At 39.8% G+C, this 22004-nt stretch overlaps 1 protein-coding gene across 1 annotated transcript in view; it reads left to right on the top strand.

Moving 5' to 3' along the window:
• The window catches only part of LOC128694501 (uncharacterized), a 111545-nt gene that overhangs the window by 56477 nt on the left and 33064 nt on the right, over positions 1–22004 (top strand). The window contains exons 5-9 of the mRNA XM_070080077.1: positions 1339–1470; positions 5403–5545; positions 11429–11534; positions 11903–12043; positions 15676–15822. Coding sequence (XP_069936178.1) covers positions 1339–1470; positions 5403–5545; positions 11429–11534; positions 11903–12043; positions 15676–15822 — 669 coding nt within the window. The remainder of the gene's footprint in view (positions 1–1338; positions 1471–5402; positions 5546–11428; positions 11535–11902; positions 12044–15675; positions 15823–22004) is intronic.

The following is a 22004-nucleotide window of genomic DNA, read 5'->3' as shown; positions in this document are numbered from 1 at the left end:
AAATTCCTTTGACTCACCTGAGTCTTCAACTTCCAAGTGTGACCCCCGGTTTCTGTGCCCACTCTCTGGAACATCCTGTCTCTGTTCACCTTGTCTATTCCTCGTAGTATTTTGTATGTCGTTATCATGTCTCCCCTAACCCTCCTATCCTCCAGTGTCGTCAGGCCGATTTCCCTTAATCTTTCTTCGGATGACATTTCCCTTATCTCTGGAACTAACCTTGTCGCAAACTTTTGCACTTTCTCTAAATTCTTGACGTGCTGGATCAAGTGTGGGTTTCATACTGGTGCTGCATTCTCCAGGATGGGCCTGACGTTCACGGTGTACAGTGTCTTGAACCATTCTTTACTAAGGTATCGGAACGCTATTGTCAGGTTTGCCAGGCGCCCATATGCTGCAGCTGTTATCTAGTTGACATGGGCTTCCGGAGACGTGCTCGGTTTTATACTCACTCCAAGATCTTTGTCCTTGAGCGAGGTTTGCAGTATCTGGGCACCTAGCCTATACTCTGTTTGTGGTCTTCTTTGCCATTCGCCAATCTTCATGACTTTGCATTTGGCTGGGTTAAATTCGAGAATCCAGTTGCTGGACCAGGTGTCCAGCCTGTCTAGGTCTCTTTGAAGTCCCGCCTGATCCTCATCCGATTAAATTCTCCTCATTAACTTCACATCATCTGCGAACAATGACACATCTGAGTCTATCCCTTCCATCATGTCACTCACACAACAAAAATAGCACTAGTCCTAGGACCGACCCTTGTGGGACCCCGCTCGTCACAGGCGCCCACTGTGAAACCTCATCACTTACCATGACTCGTTGTTGCCTCCCTGTCAGGTATTCTCTGATCCATTGCAGTGCCCTTCCTGTTACACGCGCCTGATCCTCTAGCTTCTGTACTTATCTCTCTTGAGGAACTGTGTCAAAGGTCTTCTTGCAGACCAAGAAAATGCAATCAACCCACTGCTCTCTCTTGTGTCTTACTTCTCTTACTTTATCATAAAAGTCCAGAAGGTCTGTGACATGAATCCGTGCTGGTTGGCGTTCATGGAAGGCAAATCCTGTGTCACAAACCTTCTTGATATCATTTGTTAAAAAAATAAAGTCTCTAGTGGACGACACGTCGCCTTAGTAAAACACGTTAACCAGCATTGTGTCTCATTTACATAGTATCGACACACTCTTCCATTGCGTTACCGTACCGGAGGTATCTACCTCAGCACATATACACCGAGCGGATTACAACCAACCGTATGCTGTATATACCGAAAGGTGTTTATAGAAATGTATATTTACTATACCGTATTTTTTTAAGCAAGGCAATCCACTTTTTGTGTGCAGGTGTGAGTGCCCTGGGAGCAATGTTGGGTATCCTGATCTGGAGGACCAAGCTATCCAGAGGCAAACTGCTCAATGGCCCCATGATTTTCGCAGCTCTTCTGATCAGTATTAATCTCCTGTGTCTTTCTGTCGGTGAGTACCCACCTCAGTTAAAGATGTTGTAATATGAAGCAGGTGTTCCCAGGTTAAATATAGCCTGCCAAGCATAACCCAGTAAGGTATGCTGAGCCCAGGAATGCTGCTGATCGATGCCAAGAATGGGTCATCAGAATCTGTGTTAATGGCCAGCATAACCTGCTTAGCATGGCCCACTTTGACCTACCTAGCATGAGTTAATAGGATGTGCTTAGCATGGCCACTAGAACCTATTAAGCATTAGTCAGTAGGGTCTGTATCTCATAAACCAAGCTGATTTGGGTAGAATAGGCCAGCAGAATCTGCCTAGCTTGATCAAGTAGTACCTTCCCAGCATAGGCCATAGGACCTGTCTAGCATGTTCAAGTATTATCTGTCTAGCATTTACTCTTATGACTAGTCTAGCAAGATCAGTACGACCTACTAGGGCCTGCGAAGCGTGGGCAAATAGTATGTGACTAGCAAGAATTAGTAGGCTCCGCTGAACATAGACCAAATAGATTGGCACATAGTGGAAAAGTAGTAGCTGTTAAACATGAGTCAGTAGGTTCTACTGAACATGGGACAGCATTTCCGGCCTAACATGACTTATTAGGACCTGTCTGGCATTGCCTAATTATCTTGCATAAATCAGAAAGATGTATCTTGTAAGAGCCAGTAGGATCTGCCAAGCATGGACCAATTGGATCTGCCTGCCATGGATCAGTAGGAACTGCCTGGCATAGACCAGAAAGAACTACCTAAAATGGACCAGTAAGACCTGCCAAGCATGGGCCAGTTGAACCTACCTAGGCTCGACGAATAGGGCCTACCTTACATGGACCAGTAAAACTAGCCCTACATAGGCCAGCATAACCTACGGATCTGCTATGTATAGGCTAAAGGGCCTCCTCCAGTGCTTGACTATATTTAGTTTAATTTCTTTTTGCTGAGTCGAATTTTGAGAGTAAGGCAATGTTTTTATCCTAGCTCTTTATCCCAGGAATTATAGCCTTTCTCTCTCTCCTGTTTTACATCAAATCTAATTACCAGTCACTTCTCAAAATAAGTAAATAAATAACTAAATAAATAAATATAATAATACTAATAATAATAATAATAATAATAATAATAATAATAATAATAATAATAATAATAATAATAATAATAATAATAAGAGTATATGGAGAGTATATGGAGAAAAAGAGAGAAGTTAAGAGAGTGGTGAAGCAATGTAAAAAGAGAGCAAATGAGAGAGTGGGTGAGATGTTATCAACAAATTTTGTTGAAAATAAGAAAAAGTTTTGGAGTGAGATTAACAAGTTAAGAAAGCCTAGAGAACAAATGGATTTGTCAGTTAAAAATAGGAGAGGAGAGTTATTAAATGGAGAGTTAGAGGTATTGGGAAGATGGAAGGAATATTTTGAGGAATTGTTAAATGTTGATGAAGATAGGGAAGCTGTGATTTCGTGTATAGGGCAAGGAGGAATAACATCTTGTAGGAGTGAGGAAGAGCCAGTTGTGAGTGTGGGGGAAGTTCGTGAGGCAGTAGGTAAAATGAAAGGGGGTAAGGCAGCCGGGATTGATGGGATAAAGATAGAAATGTTAAAAGCAGGTGGGGATATAGTTTTGGAGTGGTTGGTGCAATTATTTAATAAATGTATGGAAGAGGGTAAGGTACCTAGGGATTGGCAGAGAGCATGCATAGTTCCTTTGTATAAAGGCAAAGGGGATAAAAGAGAGTGCAAAAATTATAGGGGGATAAGTCTGTTGAGTGTACCTGGTAAAGTGTATGGTAGAGTTATAATTGAAAGAATTAAGAGTAAGACGGAGAATAGGATAGCAGATGAACAAGGAGGCTTTAGGAAAGGTAGGGGGTGTGTGGACCAGGTGTTTACAGTGAAACATATAAGTGAACAGTATTTAGATAAGGCTAAAGAGGTCTTTGTGGCATTTATGGATTTGGAAAAGGCGTATGACAGGGTGGATAGGGGGGCAATGTGGCAGATGTTGCAAGTGTATGGTGTAGGAGGTAGGTTACTGAAAGCAGTGAAGAGTTTTTACGAGGATAGTGAGGCTCAAGTTAGAGTATGTAGGAAAGAGGGAAATTTTTTCCCAGTAAAAGTAGGCCTTAGACAAGGATGTGTGATGTCACCGTGGTTGTTTAATATATTTATAGATGGGGTTGTAAGAGAAGTAAATGCGAGGGTCTTGGCAAGAGGCGTGGAGTTAAAAGATAAAGAATCACACACAAAGTGGGAGTTGTCACAGCTGCTCTTTGCTGATGACACTGTGCTCTTGGGAGATTCTGAAGAGAAGTTGCAGAGATTGGTGGATGAATTTGGTAGGGTGTGCAAAAGAAGAAAATTAAAGGTGAATACAGGAAAGAGTAAGGTTATGAGGATAACAAAAAGATTAGGTGATGAAAGATTGAATATCAGATTGGAGGGAGAGAGTATGGAGGAGGTGAACGTATTCAGATATTTGGGAGTGGACGTGTCAGCGGATGGGTCTATGAAAGATGAGGTGAATCATAGAATTGATGAGGGAAAAAGAGTGAGTGGTGCACTTAGGAGTCTGTGGAGACAAAGAACTTTGTCCTTGGAGGCAAAGAGGGGAATGTATGAGAGTATAGTTTTACCAACGCTCTTATATGGGTGTGAAGCGTGGGTGATGAATGTTGCAGCGAGGAGAAGGCTGGAGGCAGTGGAGATGTCATGTCTGAGGGCAATGTGTGGTGTGAATATAATGCAGAGAATTCGTAGTTTGGAAGTTAGGAGGAGGTGCGGGATTACCAAAACTGTTGTCCAGAGGGCTGAGGAAGGGTTGTTGAGGTGGTTCGGACATGTAGAGAGAATGGAGCGAAACAGAATGACTTCAAGAGTGTATCAGTCTGTAGTGGAAGGAAGGCGGGGTAGGGGTCGGCCTAGGAAGGGTTGGAGGGAGGGGGTAAAGGAGGTTTTGTGTGCGAGGGGCTTGGACTTCCAGCAGGCATGCGTGAGCGTGTTTGATAGGAGTGAATGGAGACAAATGGTTTCTAATACTTGACGTGCTGTTGGAGTGTGAGCAAAGTAACATTTATGAAGGGATTCAGGGAAACCGGCAGGCCGGACTTGAGTCCTGGAGATGGGAAGTACAGTGCCTGCACTCTGAAGGAGGGGTGTTAATGTTGCAGTTTAAAAACTGTAGTGTAAAGCACCCTTCTGGCAAGACAGTGATGGAGTGAATGATGGTGAAAGTTTTTCTTTTTCGGGCCACCCTGCCTTGGTGGGAATCGGCCGGTGTGATAATAAAAAAAAAAATAATAATAATAACAACAACAAGAACAAGAACAACAACAACAACAACAACAAAATATTTATTATTTTTTATTATCACACTGGCCGTTTCCCACCAAGGCTGGATGGCCGAAAAAAGGAAAACTTTCACCATCATTCACTCCATCACTGTCTTGCCAGAGGCGCACTAACACTACAGTTACAAAACTGCAACATTAACACCCCTCCTTCAGAGTGCAGACACTGTACTTCCCACCTCCAGGACTCAAGTCCGGCCTGCCAGTTTCCCTGAATCCCTGTATAAATAAAATAATACAAATATAATAATAATTATATTGCAAAAAGATAATAATGATCATAATAATAAAATAAAAATAATAATTTTAATAATAACAATACAAATAAAATATCATTATTATTATTATATAATAATTATTTTTATTACTATTTTATTACGATTTATTATTATTATTATTATTATTATTGTTATTATTATTATTATCATATTAATGATAATAAAGTAATATAATGAAATAAATTAAAATAATTATATTATTATAATTAATAAAAATATTATTATAATTATTAATAAAATATTATTATCATTATTATAATTGTTATTATTACTAACATTAAGTAATATTAATGCATATGGTTGCAACATCGTTGCAGGGAACGTGATAGTTGGACTGGAGTTGGCAACATGTACTGAACACAATGATAAGATCATGGTAGACTCCTGCAACTATCCATACATCTACTTCTCTCTCTGTGTGCTCGTTACCTTCGACTTTGTCTACAGTGTTCTGTTTCTGGTAAGATTCTGCCTCTCTTACAGTACATACCTTTCTTCACTTTTATTTTTCTTAAGAAAACAGCTGTGTAAGCGTGTTGAAATTCTTAGATAATTTTGATAAATTAAAATTAATAATACTGAATTAAATTTTAGTAGAGTAGTTCGGTTAATTTATTGCAAAGAAAATATGAGAAAATTATAATTTGCCTAAAATAAATTGTTTTTAATTTTTAGAAACAAATGTTCAGAAAATTTATAGGTTTTCCAACGACTTATCAGTTACTGAACAAAAAACATTTCCTTGGGATTATAAGAACTTAAAAAACATAAGAATGGCGGGATACTGAAATAGGCCTACTGGCCTATACTAGGCAGGTCCTTCACAAACACAATCCCACCAGTCAGAAATATTTGCCCAACCCATTTTCAATTCTCTCCAAGGAATAAGCTTTGAAACTCGAAGAATAATCTAAGAAAGTCCAGCATTCTTGCTTATTGCCATTATGGCAATAAGCAAGAATGCTCAGGATGCCATACATCTCACGAAGCTCAGGATGCCATACATCTCACGAAGCTCAGGATGTCATACATCTCACGAAGCTCAGGATGCCATACATCTCACGAAGCTCAGGATGTCATACATCTCACGAAGCTCAGGATGCCATACATCTCACGAAGCTCAGGATGCCATACATCTCACGAAGCTCAGGATGGCACCCAACAATTCACCAACACTTAGGAACGGGTTTACTGCCTGAGGTACAGGAGCAAAAGGTGTTGAAAAAAAAAATTGTTTCTTCTCACTCGTCCCATACCCCCGGCCGGGGGTATGGTTTATCAGTTGTTAGCCGAAGAAGTTACCATTTATGCCACATAAAACCATCAACAGTCTTAGATGAAGGTGAAGGCTGGCTTATGTTTATTTACTGCCAAGTGTTTCTCATCTTTATTTTATACTCTTATCCCTAAAATTTCAATATGTTCGGTATTCTGAATTTTAGTTTCCATAACATGAAAGAACTTTTCAATTAATATTGCCTGTCCTGCTTTCTTTCTATCATCCACACTGAGAAATATACTTTTCCACTTTAATTTCAGTTAGACAAAGTATATCAGGTTACTTTTCGTTTATAATATCCCTAAATTCTACCAATAAGAATAATGTATTATTCTCATTGTTACCCTTTTTCCAATTTATTTTAACATGAATTTCATCAGTCTTTTGATAGTTTCTTTGAAAAACCAGTTGATTGGTTAGAATTACGCTCCTAATCAGCAAAAAAAAAAAATCTTTGATTCAGTTCTTCCCTCCAGCAGTTCTTATGAAATATTGTAATTTCACTCTGACCTTCAGTTCAACATTTTGTTTACTTGGTATATCCTTATTACCCTCCAATTATTTAATGTCCCGAGCCTTTTTTAACATTTCTTCCTTATGCCTGATCAGTGTAAGTGTTATTTTCAGTAAGCTCTGATTGACTTTCTCATATATTCCAGAGCACCCATATACCACTGTATGTTTTTGAAGCCTAATATCTACATTGTGTGTGTTTACTCACCTATTTATGGTTGCAGGGGTCGAGATATAGGTCCTGCCCCGCCTCTTCACTGATCGGTACTAGGCCCTCTCTCTCTCTGCTCCATGAGCTTTACCATACCTCGTTTTAAAACTATCTATGGTTCCTGCCTCCACTACATCTCTTGCCAGTCTATTCCTCTTCCTGACAGCTCTATGACTAAAGAAATTCTTCCTAAAATCTCTTTGACTCATCTGAGTCTTTCTTCAACTTCCAATTGTGGCCTCCTGATTCTGTGCCCCATGTCTGTAATATCCTGTCTCTTCCCAATTCCTCGCAGTATTTTGCATGTCGTTATCATGTCTCCCCTAACCCTCCTGTCCTCCAGTGTCTTTAGGTATATTTCCCTTAACCTTTCTTCGCAGGATATTTCCCTTAGCTCTGGAACTAGGCTTGTTGCAAACCTTTGGACTTTCTCTAATTTATTCACGTGCTTGATCCGGGTGGTTCTAAACAGGTGCTGCATACTCCAGTACGGGCCTGACGTACACGGTGTACAGAGTCTTGAATGATTCCTTGCTGAGGTATCGGAATGCTATTCTCAGGTTTGCCAAGCGCCCATATGCTGCAGCAGTTATCTGGTTCATGTGCACTTCAGGAGATGTACTCGGTATCATACTAACTCCAAGATCCTTTTCCTTGAGTGAGATTTGCAGTGTTTGGCCACCTAGCCTATATGCTGTCTGCGGTCTTCTTTGCCCTTCACCGATATTTATGACTTTGTATTTGGCTGGGTTAAATTCGAGGAGCCAGTTGTTGGACCAAGCTTCCAGCCTGTCCAGGTCTCTTTGTAGTCCTGCCTGGTCCTCATTTGATTTACTTCTCCTCATTAACTGCACATTATATGCAGACAGGGACACTTCTGAGTCTGTCCTTTCTGTCATGTCATTCACATACACCAGAGATTGCACTGGTCCTAGGACTGACTCCTGTGGAACCCCGCTTGTCACAGGTGCCCACTGTGATACCTCGTCACGTACCATGACTCGTTGTTGCCTCCCTGCCAGGTATTCTCTGAACAATTGTAGTGCCCTTCCTGATACATGTGCCTAATTCTCTAGCTTCTGAGGAACTGTGTCGAAGGCCTTCTGGCAGTCCAAGAAAATGCAATCTACCCATCTCTCTCTCTCTTGTGTCTTACTTCCGTTACCTTGTCATAAAACTCCAGTAGGTTTGTGACACAGGATATGCCTTCTTTGAATCCGTGCTGGTTGTCGTTAATAAGCTTGTTCCGTTCTAGGTGCTCCACCACTCTCCTCCTGACATTCTTCTCCATGATGTTGCATGCTATACATGTCAGTGACACTGGTCTTTAGTTTAATGCCTCATTTCTGTCTCCTTTCTTAAAAACTGGGACTATATTTGCCGTCTTTCATACCTTAGGTAGTTGCCCAGTTTCAATGGATGTATTGGAAATTGTGGTTAGTGGCACACACACAGCATCTCTGCTCCCTCTCTAATTACCGACGGAGAGATGTTGTCCAGTCCCACCGCCTTTGAGGAATCAAGGTCACTTAGAAGCTTCTTCACCTCCTCCTCGGTTGCGTGTATTTCATCCAACACTTGTTGGTATATCCCTTGTTGGTGTACCCCTCTTTTCTGACCTCCCAGAGTCCTTTCTGTCTCCACTGTAAATAAGTCCTTAGGTCTCATGTTGAGCTCCTCACATACTTCTTGGTCATTTATTGCGAACTCCCAACCTTCTTTCCTCAGCCTGATTATCTAGTCCCTGACTGTTGTCTTCCTCCTGATGTGGCTATACAGCAGCTTCGGGTCGGACTTGACTTTTGATGCTATGTCGTTTTCGTTCTGTCGCTGAACCTCCCTCCTTATCTGTGCATACTCGTTTCTGACACTTCGATTGATCTCTTCGTTGCCTTGGTTCCTATGTCTTCTGTACATTTTCCATTCTATAGTGCATTTTGTTTTTGCCTCCCTGCACCCTTGGGTGAACCAAGGGCTCATTCTGGTCTTCCCATTATTTCTGTTGCCCTTGGAAACTAACCTTTCCTCTGCCTCCTTGCATTTTGTTGTTGCATAGTCCATCGTTTCGTATACTGACTTTCCTATCAGTTCTCTGTCCCACTGAACCTCCTGGATGAAGTTCCTCATACCTGTGTAGTCCCCATTTTGTAGTTTGGCTTTTCCCATCCTACTCCTGTTCCCTCTCCACTTGTAAGTCTACTAGGTATCCAAAGCTCAGAACCACGTGATCACTAGCTCCAAGGGGCCTTTCATATTTGATGTCCTGAATGTCCGAGCTACTCAGGGTGAACACGAGGTCCAGTCTTGCTGGTTCATCCTCCCCTCTCTCTCTCTCTGGTAGTGTCCCTAACATGTTAATGATGAGGCTTTCCAGTACTGCCTCCTTGCATTTTGTAGTTACGTAGTTCATCATTTCTTTGACTGACTTTCCTAGCAACTCTGTTTCCCACTGAACCTCCTGCAGGAAGTTCCTCATACCTATGCACTTCCCGCTTTTGAAATTTGGCTTTTCCCATCCTACAACTGGTCCCACTCCACTTGTAACTCTACTAGGTATTCAAAGCTCAGAACCACGTGATCACTAGCTCCAAGGGGCCTTTCATATGTGTTGTCCTTGATGTCTGAGCGACTCAGGGTGAATACAAGGTCCAGTCTTGTTGGTTCAACCTACCCTGTCTCTCTGGTAGTGTCCCTAACATGTTGGTGCATGAGGTTTTCCAGCACCACATCCATCATTTTGGCTCTCCATGTTTCGGGACCCTTGTGTGGCTCCAGGTTTTCCCAGTCAATCTCCTTGTGGTTGAAATCGCGATAACCATTAACTTTGTTCTACTCGAGTGAGCTCTTCTTGCCATCTCAGCTAGTGTGTCCACTATTGCTCTGTTGCACTCATCATTTTCCTCTCTTGGCCTCCTGCAGTTCTGTAGTGGGTTATACATCCCTGCAATGACTACCTTATGTTCCCCTGACTGAACTGTACCTACTATGTAATCTATTTCTCCAATCTCGTCGATTCCTTCCATTGTGTGTGTGTATACTCACCTAATTGTGGTTGCAGAGGTAGATTCATAGCTCCTGGCCCCGCCTCTTCACTGGTCGCTACTAAGTTCATACCCTCCCTCCTCCAAGAGCGTTATCATACCTCTTAAAGCTGAATAAATACTTCCTAACATCCATGTGACTCATCTGAGTCTTAAACTTCCAACTGTAACCCCTTTTTGCTGTGTCCCATCTCTGGAACATCCTGTCCCTGTCCACCCTGTCGATTCCTCTTAGTATTTAATATAACATTATTATGTCCCTCTTGTCCTTCTTGTTCTCCAGTGTCCTCAGGTTGAGTTTCCTTAACCTCTCCTCGCAGGACGTGTCCCATAGCTCCGGGACTAGTCTTGTTTCAAACCTTTGCACTTTCTCTAGTCTCCTGACGTGCTTGACCAGGTGTGGGTTTCAAATTGGAGCTGCATACTCCAATACGGGTCTGACGTACACGGTGTACAGTGTCCGGAATGGCTCCTTACTGAGATGTCGGAATGCTGTTCATAGGATCGCTAGTCGCCCATATGCTGCAGTGGTTATTTGGTTGATGTGCGCATCAGGAGATGTCCTGAATATTATACACACTCCAAGATTCTTTTCTTTGAGCGAGATTTGGAGTCTTTGGCCCCCCTAGACTGTACTCTATCTGGGGTCTTGTTTGCCCTTCCCCGATCTTTATGACTTTGTACTTGGTGGGGGTTGAACTCCAGGAGCCAGTTGCTGGACCAGGCCTGCTGCCTGTCCAGATCCCCCAGTAGTCCTGCCTTATCCACCTCCTACTGAATTCTCATCAGACAGGGACACTTCTGAGTCTATTCCTTCCGTCATGTTCAAATGTACCAAAAACAGCACCGGTCCTTGGACTGACCCCTGGGGAACCCCGTTCGTCACAGGCGCCCTCTCCGACACCTCATCACGTACCATGACTCGCTGATGTCTTCATGTCAGATATTTTCTGATCCATTGCAGTGTCTTCCCTGTTATACCTTCATGGTCCTCCAGCTTTTACACTGATCTCTTGTGTGGAACTGTGTGTGCACTCACCTATTTGTGGTTGCAGGGGTCGAGTCTTAGCTCCTGGCCCCGCCTCTTCACTGGTTGCTACTGGGTCCTCTCTCTCCCTGCACGCTCCCTGTGTACTCACCTAGTTGAGGTTGCGGTGTGTGTGTGTGTGTGTGTGTGTGTGTGTGTGTGTGTGTGTGTGTGTGTGTGTGTGTGTGTGTGTGTGTGTGTGTGTGTGTGTGTGTGTGTGTGTGTGTGAAGGTACGTGCACATCCAGTAACTAACCCTGATGTCACTTACAGGTTCTTTGGCTCAGTTCTTGTAGTGACAGAGTAAGGAAGATGAGACTTCACCTTAACAACGACTATTTCACATTCCCATATTGCTGTTTCCCGCATCACAGCTACCGTAAGTACTCTTTCTTATAAATATTTAATGAATTTTCAAGCAATGAAATGGTTACTTGACTGATCAACTGAGACCTAATTAGTATGGACCATGAATTAGAAGGCGTAATGAAGTGTTTCATTGCTTTTTTGTTCATATGTACAACCTGCCTAGCATGGCTAATGGGCCTTCTGTAGTGTTTCTCTACAGTATTATTATATTCTTGTATGGTAGTTGACCCTGCGAAGAATGTGCCAGTTTGACCTACCTATTAAAGGCCAATAAGGGTAAAGTGGTGATAATTTATTTTCATATCTTCTTAAATTTATTAATGTTCGTGCTCCAGTTTAATTACGAATTCTTCCTCATTAAGTTTTTTTTCGCAACAGAGTTGAGCTGGCAGGAATGGGTGGGCGTGGTGATCATTGCAGCTAACTTGCTGCTAGCTATTGCCTCAATAGTCATGGGTGTTGTCTTCTACACCGAGTGTTATGATTATGAATGGACACCAGATAGACTGATTGTGCAAGGTCAGTACAAGACTAATTGTGTAAGGTCAGTAAGGTCAGTGGGAAGAAATTTTCCCAACAATTACATACCCTTCCAAATTCGTCCGCTAACCTCTAACTTCTCAGAATCGAAACAAAAGCACAGTGTCATCAGCAATAAGCAATTGTTTTAATCCCACTTTGTGTTGGAGTCTTTATCTTGCAAACCCACACCTTCCAGGACCAATACCCCTGCATTCACTTCTCTTACAACCCCATCAATTAATATATTAAATATATCAAACATATTAAACATTAATGGCTAAGGCTTATTTTTAATGGGACATACCCTCCCTGTCTCCTGCATATCCTATCCATGCAAACCACTTAAAGGCTTTCAGTAATCTATCATGTGTTCCATACATTTGCTCCGCTATCCACCCTATCATGTAACTTTTCCCAATTCATAAATGCAATGAAAACTTCTTTACCCAAATACTTTTTAATTATATACTTCAATGATAACACTTGGTCTACACATTCCTTAAACTTCCTAAAGACCCTTTGTTCATCGTGCTCTCTGCTTTACTCTTAATTCTTTCAATAATAACTCTACCATGCACCTTACCAGGAATAATCAATAGACTTATTCCCCTATAATTCGTACACTCTCTATTGTCCCAGTTGCCATTATATAAAGGAGAAAGACTTCTCTCTGCCAATCACAAGATATATTTCCCTATTCCATATACTTTTTTTTAAATAAAAGCACCAACCATTCCAAAACTATATCACTCCCTGCTTTTAGCATTTCTGTATTCATCCTATCAATCCCAGACTATTTCATTCAACACACAGCCTCACGTAACTCCCTCATATCTGGCTCTTACTTATTCCTTAAATATGCTATACCTTCCTGCCCAATGCACGAAATCACCGTTTCGCTATCTTCATCAACGTTTAACAGTTCTTCAAAATATTCCCTTCATCCTCCCTATACTACCCACTCTCCATCTAATAACTCTCATCTTCTATTTTAATTGTCATATCCATTCGTTTCCAAAGCTTTCTCAACTTATTAATCCTCCTCCAAAAGTTTTCTTTTATTCTCAGCAACATTTGTTGACAGCATATCACCAACTCTCTCATTTGTTCTCCTTTTTCATTCCTACACTACTCTTTCAACCTCTCTTTTTTTCTCCATGTATTCCTCCCTTCTTATATTATTTCTACTTTATAAAAACCTCTCATAAGCTAACTTTTTCTCTCTTACTACTCTCTTTACTTCATCATTCCACCAATCACTCCTCTTCCTTCCAGCACCCACTCTTCTATATCCACAAATTTCTACTGAACGTTCTAACAGTGCATTCTAAATTAAGTCTACCCTATACCTATTCAGCTTCATTGTCTATACTCTCACTAATCCATCTTTCTACCAATAGTTGCTTATATCTTACCCAGATTCCTCTAGTTTATGTAATTTTCCTTGTATCCCATCTTACTTTACTGTCACTGTAGCTACAACTTAAAAATTATCTGATTTATTGGTTGCCAATCTTTAAACATGCACATCAGCTTTTTATCCACCAATTAATAGTCCAAGAAACTATTGTCATTTGGCCCTATACCGTATCTTGGAGTGAATGATAATGAAAGTGTTTCTTCTTTTCTGGAGTGAATGATGATGAAAGTGTTTCTTCTTTTCTGGAGTGAATAATGATGAAAATGTTTCTTCTTTTCTGGAGTGAATGATGATGAAAGTGTTTCTCCTTTTCTGGAGTGAATGATGATGAAAGTGTTTCTTCTTTTCTGGAGTGAATAATGATGAAAGTGTTTCTTCTTTTCGGTATATAACATTTAAAATTTTTATTTTAGATGTTATATACCGATACCCTAACTTCCAAAGCGACAGAGGGAGACTTCTTTGGAACAAAGCTATCTTGCCAGAGGCATGGCTACACTACAGTTATAAAACTGCAACATTAATTAACACCCCTCCTTCAGAGTGCAGGCACTGTACTTCCCATCTTCAGGACTCAAGTCCTGCCTGCCGGTTTCCCTGAATCCCTTCATAAATGTTACTTTGCTCACACTCCAGCAGCACGAAAACATGGAACAGGAGACTGAAGCATCTATTAGGAGAGAAATGAGAAATTTATAGGGGCATCAAAAGAGGAATAGTTAACTTTATTAACCAATGCGTTCATATTAAAAGAGAGGTAAAGATGGGGATTTTGAACGCTAAACGTGACAATGAAATTAGAGTAGCCTGAGAATCAAAGATTAATTCAAAGGGTTCTTTCAAGTGTATAAGACAAAGATCATGGAATATATAGGACCACTGAAAACTAGGTCTGGACAGTTTACTGATAATGAGCAGGAAATATGCTCTATTTTTAATAGTTATTACTAGTCAGTTTTCACACAAAAAAGACGTAAATGATAATATCCCCGCATTCAATAATTATTCAGATCCTCAAGAAAACAAATTAAGCACTATTTCAGTCACGAGGGATATGATTATCAAACAGTTAGACAAACTAAAACAAAAAAAGTTCCCGAGGGGGAGGGGGAGGGGGAGGGGGGGAGGGGGAGATGGGAGGGGGAGGGGGGAGGGGGGAGGGAGAGGGGTTGGGGTTGTATATGGAGTGGTACAATGACCCTTCTGAGGGCTCCTTGATGGTTATGTCCTTGTGCCACTCGCTGTAGTCAGAGATTTTCCTGAGAGATTAACAATCAGATAAATCTCCTCACAATACATTCAGGATTTATTATATAAAGCATGGTGCTAATTGCAACCAAATTACCAGTGTTGGATTTGTTTTTGTTCTACAGCACGTGGGTTTTTCTTACCTATATCAGTACACCAGTATACCTGGAGAGGGTTTCGGGGGTCAACGCCCCCTCGTCCCGATCTGTGACCAGGCCTCGTAAACTTGTTAGGGGCTGTTCATGAACTGCTGAACCAGTGTGAGTCATCCAATTTATGGAGTAATGCAGAACTGATCCTTCGTCCATCAAATCAACATGAGTCATATATTTCATGAAGCAGAGGCTCTATCTTCCGTCCACTACTTCTTTGTGAGTCGTTCAGCTCATGGTGTAGTGGAGGCTCGACTCTCCATTCATTAAATTGTGTGCGTCATTGGTTTACGAATAAGCGATGTCTCGGCCACTAAATCTGTTCGAACTATTAGGATTAAGGAATATTGGAAACTCGAGCCATCGTCCGGTATATCTGTGTGGATCATTCAAGTTGGATAAATTTGTTTGTAGTCGATGTAGGGTTATTGAAGAAAAATCCTTGAGTAGCTTCAAATATATGTTAGAGTGGTTGAATATGAGTGGGATTCGCACTTGAGTTAACAGGGTTATCGAAGCTTATTTTTAGGGCAACATTGATAATGGGTTGGGCGAATATTTTCTAGTGGGTTCATGTTTGACAAGGATCTTCCGAGTATCGGCCGGTAAGCCTGCTGCAGTGTTCCTTCTTTTCTATGTTCTTATGTAAACTCTTAAGAGGTAGCGGAGACTATTCTCCATCCACTAAACCAGTTTGGATCATATAGGACAGGGAATGGCAGAGAAGCAATCCTGCATCAAGTTACGTTGGCCTGGTCATTGACTCACTAGACTGTTTGTGACCTAAGAAAATACTGTTGTATCTGCAGGTGTTGTAACTGTGGCAGCAGTGGGTGTAGGGCTCTGGTACCTCAAGTTCCCTTCATGGACAACAATGACCTGGCCACCAGCATCCTTCTTCATCTTCTCTCCTCTGCTAGCTCTGATCATGTTCCACGTCGGATGGACGGCTATAGGTCAGTGACTGTTAATCTCTATAAATAATTATTTTTAACCACACCGGCTGCCTCCCAACTTGGCAAGGTGATCCAAAAACTGAATCACTATTATTCAATCTGATGTCTTGTTAGAGGCGCTGATAAATTATAAATGAAGTAGTCAGTTATTACGCAGTGTATTATAGAGAATATTTTATAAACAAAAAAAGTTCCATATATAATGTCATTTTCCGGGATTTCTACTGAAACTGGACAAGTATTATTCGTGGTCAGTCAGTGGCCAGGAGAGGAGAGTGAGGTGTGTGAGTGTCAGTTTGTGGAACGCAGCACCTGCAGCAAGATGTCCTAAGACGTCACGGTTTGTTTTGTAGGGATTTTTTTTTTGCAAGTTTATTTCATAGGCTATTTTATTGGTTTAAGTGCTCTCCTGTTTACCTGTAAGGTCGTAGTGTTCAGAGAAGTGTTTGAGTTTTGGGAGAGTACTTGTACAGCCTGCAGGTTGAGCAGCCTGCAGGTTGAGCAGCCTGCAGGTTGAGCAGACTGCAGGTTGAGCAGCCTGCAGAAGGAGGGGTGTCATGGAACCTCTGTATTTATAAATATTTATGTTGTTTTACTCACTAGTAGCAGTTAGTGAGGTAATGAGAGTACTGGGTAAAGGTAAACTGGAGTGTGGTGATGTTGGTTGTAGTAGACTAGACTAGGTTGTATATGTTATCTTAATATATATATTATATTTTTGTATAGGTGAGTTTTTGTGTCCTTCCTTATAATACATTGGCCATTTAAATTTATGCATCATAATTTGTATGAAGGTTCATGCTGGCCCAAGAGTGGTTTCTTTTTCAATTTTAAATAATTTAAATGCCACTAAACTTGGCAGGTCGTTTACCCTTCAGGAGCCAGGACTTTATTTAAGTTACACAGCCAAAAAAAGAGTAACATCAGTGTTGACATGTTGACGAGTAGAGCAGTAAGACACGTACACCAGTTAAGTATCAAAGTTAGTTTCTTCATTCGAATACAGAGGTGACTAATATGGAGATAGCAGAAACAGTGGAATGATGAAGATGATGTGATCAATTCATCAGCCTTGAAAAAATAATTAGAGATGATAGAGCATCACAGACTACTTCAAAGATGATAGACTGATCCCATTATTGCTTATCAGCTGTTTCCACTGTCTCCATATTAGTTACAACTTTATTCGCTTAAAGAAACCCTGCCTGGGCGACAAGTTACGGATATAAAGATTCCAAACTGTTGCTTATGTCTTACTCATCTTCTTTACGATAGTGTATGCCATTATTATTGAAACTTAATGCAAGTTTAACCAATGCTACAACTACTTCACGGCACTTTAAACTTGACCAAAATGCCACGGCCAGTAAACTGAATTTTCACTGGCAAGCCTCACCAATCTTTAAGTAATTACTACCACTACTGTAGCATCTACTGCTGCCACAACTACTACTACTATCATTGCTTTTACTGCTCAACTACTATTACTACTACTACTTCTGCTACTACTATTTCGTCTGTTACTTCTACTTCTGCTACTACTACTTTTTCTGTTATTACTACTGCTACTATTACTACAACAATCCCTTCCAGTGTTACTGCTAAGGGTAATGGCAGAACTATTACTAGTAGTAGTTGAAGTAGAAATTAATAATAATAATAATAATAAGAATAATAATAATAATTATAATAATACAAGAAGAAAAAGAATAAGTAGTACTCGAAATAATAAACATACAAATCATAAGGCAACAAAGGTATGGAATGTAATAAAAGGGATCTAATACCATATGAACAAAGGTGTTAGGCAAAGGGACAATCTCTCACCAAATAATTTTAAATATTATAAATAAATAATCCCTGTGTAAGTGGGATGTTGTTCCACTTTCTTAGGATAAATATTGTTGTACATGCCGTCTATATTGTTCTTTCGTTAAAATAAATGATCACATACAAATATTAATTTATTGTTTGATGGAAAAAGTAATATTTAAAGTTACAAATTGTAACAAGTGAATCATTATTAATGTTTACCATTTTGTAGAAATAGTGTTAATAGTCTGGGTAATTTTATCTGTCATATATATATATATATATATGTATATATAGTCCTACTGTCTTCAAGTTATGTCCTAGAATTTGTATTGATAAAGCCACTGGATGGCGAAACGTCTACAATAAAGATACCCAGATGTTGCACATGTGTCTTAATTTATACATATATATATATATATATATATATATATATATATATATATATATATATATATATATATATATATATATATATATATGTATATATATATATATATATATATATATATATATATATATATATATATATATATATATATATATATAAATATATATATATATATATATATATATATATATATATATATATATATATATATATATATATATTATATATATATATATATATATATATATATATATATATATATATATATATATATATATATATATATATATATATATATATTATTAGTATTATTATTATTCTTATTATTCTTATTCTTATTATTATTAACACATGGGCCGATTCCCACCAAGGTAGAGTGGCCCGAAAAAAGAAAAACTTGCACCATCATTTGCCAGAGGGGTGCTTTACACTACAGTTATATAACTGCAACATTAACACCCCTCCTTCAGAGTGCAGACACTGTACTTCCCATCTCCAGGACTCAAGTCCGGCCTGCCGGTTTCTCTGAATCCCTTCATAAATGTTGCATTGCTCACACTCCAACAGCACGTCAAGTATTAAAAACCATTTGTCTTCTATCAAATGCGCTCACGCATGATTGCTGGAAGTCCAAGCCCCTCGCACACAAAACATCCTTTACCCCCTCCCTCCAACCTTTCCTAGGCCGACTCCTACCCCGCCTTCCCTCCACTACAGTTTTATATACTCTCGAAGTCATTCTGTTTCGTTCCATTCTCTCTTTATGTCCGAACCACCTCAACAACCCTCCTCAGCCCTCTGGACAACAGTTTTGGCAATCCCGCACCTCCTCATAACTTCCAAACTACAAATTCTCTGCATTATATTCACACCACACATTGCCCTCAGACATGACATCTCCACTGCCTCCAGCCTTCTCCTCGTTGCAATATTCATCACCCATGCTTCACACCCATATTAGAGTGTTGGTAAAACTATACTCTAATACATTCCCATCTTTGCTTCCAAGGACAAAGTTCTTTGTCTCCACAAACTCAGTGCACCGCTTACCATTTTCCCGTCATCAATTCTATGATTCACCTCATCTTTCTTAGACCCATCCGCTGACACGTCCACTCACAAATATCTGAATATTTTCACCTCCTCCATACTCTCTCCCTCCAATCTGATATCCAGTCTTTCGTCACCTAATATTTTTGTTATCCTCATAACCTTACTGTTTCCTATATTCACTTTTAATTTTCTTCTTTACATACCCTACCAAATTCATCCACCAACCTCTGCAGAATCTCCCAAAGCACAGTGTCATCAGCAAAAAGCAACTGTGACAACTCCCACTTTGTGTTTGATTCTTTATCTTTTAACTCCACACCTCGCATTCACTTCTCTTACAACCCCATCTATAAGTATATTGAACAATCACGGTGACATCACACATCCTTGTCTACTTTTACTGGAATTAATCTCCCTAAACAACAATAATATGTATACTGCTCTTGGAAGTTAGTACACCCAACGGAGAGTAGAATGAAATTAACTGAGAGGCACCCACACCACCGTATGTCCTCGGATCAAGGTAAAACACCTAGCTCTGCTGGGTGCGTGAATCTTGTAGGATTGAGCGGCCCTGTGGGTTAAAGTGTCATGTGATTTTCGTTCACAATGAGGCAGGACAAAACGACATGGGTTCGAGTCCTCGGCTAGTTGAAGTGTTGTTATATATATATATATATATATATATATATATATATATATATATATATATATATATATATATATATATATATATATATATATATATATATATATATATATATATATATATATATATATATATATATATATATATATATATATATATATATATATATTTATATATATATATATATATATATATATATATATATATATATATATATATATATATATATATATATATATATATATATATATATATTATATATAAGAACATAAGAACGAAGGAACACTGCAGAAGGCCTACTGGCCCATGCGAGGCAGGTCCAAGTCTCCTACCGGCTTAAGCCAATGCACCCAACCTAGTCAGGTCAGGTCACATTGACTTAAGGGAGGAACACGGCAACCGACCTGGTAGCACAAGCTATCAGGTCCAACTCACACCCACCCACATCCACTCATGTATTTATCCAACCTATTTTTAAAGCTACACAACGTTCTGGCCTCTATAACTGTACTCGGGAGTTTGTTCCACTCATCCACAACTCTATTACTAAACCAGTACTTTCCTATATCCTTCCTGAATCTGAATTTTTCCAACTTAAAACCATTGCTGCGAGTCCTGTCTAGGCTAGATATTTTCAGCACACTATTTACATCCCCTTTATATATTCCTGTCTTCCATTTATACACCTCAATCATATCCCCCCTAATTCTACGTCTTTCTAGAGAGTGCAGATTCAGGGCCCTTAGTCTATCCTCATAGCTAAGGTTTCTGATACATGGGATCAACTTTGTCATCCTCCTTTGTACATTTTCCAGAGAATTTATATCCATTCTGTAATACGGTGACCAAAACTGTGCAGCATAATCTAAATGAGGCCTAACCAAGGATGTATAGAGTTGAAGAACAACCTGAGGACTCCTATTATTTATGCTTCTTGATATGAAGCCAAGGATTCTATTAGCTTTATTGCGAACACTTATGCACTGTTGTCTTTGTTTCAGATTACTGCTAACCAGAACTCCTAAATCTTTTTCGCAATCCGTAATATTAAGATCTACATTATTTAGTTTATATGTGGCATGGTTATTGTCCTGTCCAACATTTAGAACTTTGCATTTGTCTATATTAAACTGCATCTGCCACTTCTCCGACCACTGCATCAGTCTATTCAAATCTTCCTGGAGTGCTCGAATGTCCTCGTCAGAATGAATTCGACGGCCTATTTTGGTGTCATCGGCAAACTTGCCGATGTCGCTCTTTATGCCCTCGTCTATGTCGTTTATGTAGATTGTGAACAGCAGGGGGCCCAACACTGACCCCTGTGGAACACCGCTCGTGACGCTTCCCCACTCTGATTTCTCCCCATTTATGCAAACTCTCTGCTGCCTATTAGTCAACCATGCCTCTATCCAGGAATAAATTTCTCCTCCTATTCCATGTGCTTTAATTTTCCTCAATAGTCTCTGATGTGGGACCCTGTCAAAAGCCTTACTGAAGTCCATATACACAATATCATATTCATTACCATGATCTACCTCCTCAAATACCTTAGTGAAAAAAAGTTAATAAATTCGTAAGGCAGGAACGCCCCTTTGTAAAACCATGCTGAGATTCGTTGATTAATTTATGCTTTTCAAGGTGGCTACGAACTGCCTCGGCAATTACTGATTCCATAAATTTTCCCACTATAGAGGTTAGGCTTATTGGTCTATAGTTCGAAGCTAAGGACCTGTCACCTGTTTTGAAAATAGGTATCACATTTGCCATTTTCCACTTATCTGGCCCCATGCCAGTTTGTAGTGATATGTTGAAAAGATTAGCCAAAGGTGTGCTAAGCTCCTCTTTACATTCCTTTAGAACCCTTGCATACAGTTCATCAGGGCCTGGGGATTTGTTAGGTTTTAATTTATCTATTTGCCTAAGGACCATGTCACTTGTGACCCTAATCGTGCACAGTTTATTATCGTCCTGTTCTACATAATTTATCATTACTGGAATATCGCTGGTATCCTCCTGTGTAAAAACTGAGAGGAAGTATGTGTTAAAAATTCTACACATTTCCTTATCACTGTCAGTGAGCTGACCCGAGGAACTTTTGAGTGGGCCTATCTTGTCCCTGGTCTTACTTCTGTATACCTGAAAGAATCCTTTTGGGTTAGTCTTCGATTCTCTTGCAACTTTAACCTCATAATCTCTTTTTGCTTTTCTAATTCCCTTTTTTATTTCTCTCTTTAACTGAATATATCGATTTCTTAATTGCCCCTCTCCTCTTTTGAT

The sequence above is a fragment of the Cherax quadricarinatus genome, unplaced genomic scaffold (assembly GCF_038502225.1).
Source record: "Cherax quadricarinatus isolate ZL_2023a unplaced genomic scaffold, ASM3850222v1 Contig132, whole genome shotgun sequence".
NCBI lineage: Eukaryota > Metazoa > Arthropoda > Malacostraca > Decapoda > Parastacidae > Cherax > Cherax quadricarinatus.
Note: the sequence above shows the minus strand (reverse complement) of the source record. Positions and strands in the feature narration are given on the sequence as shown.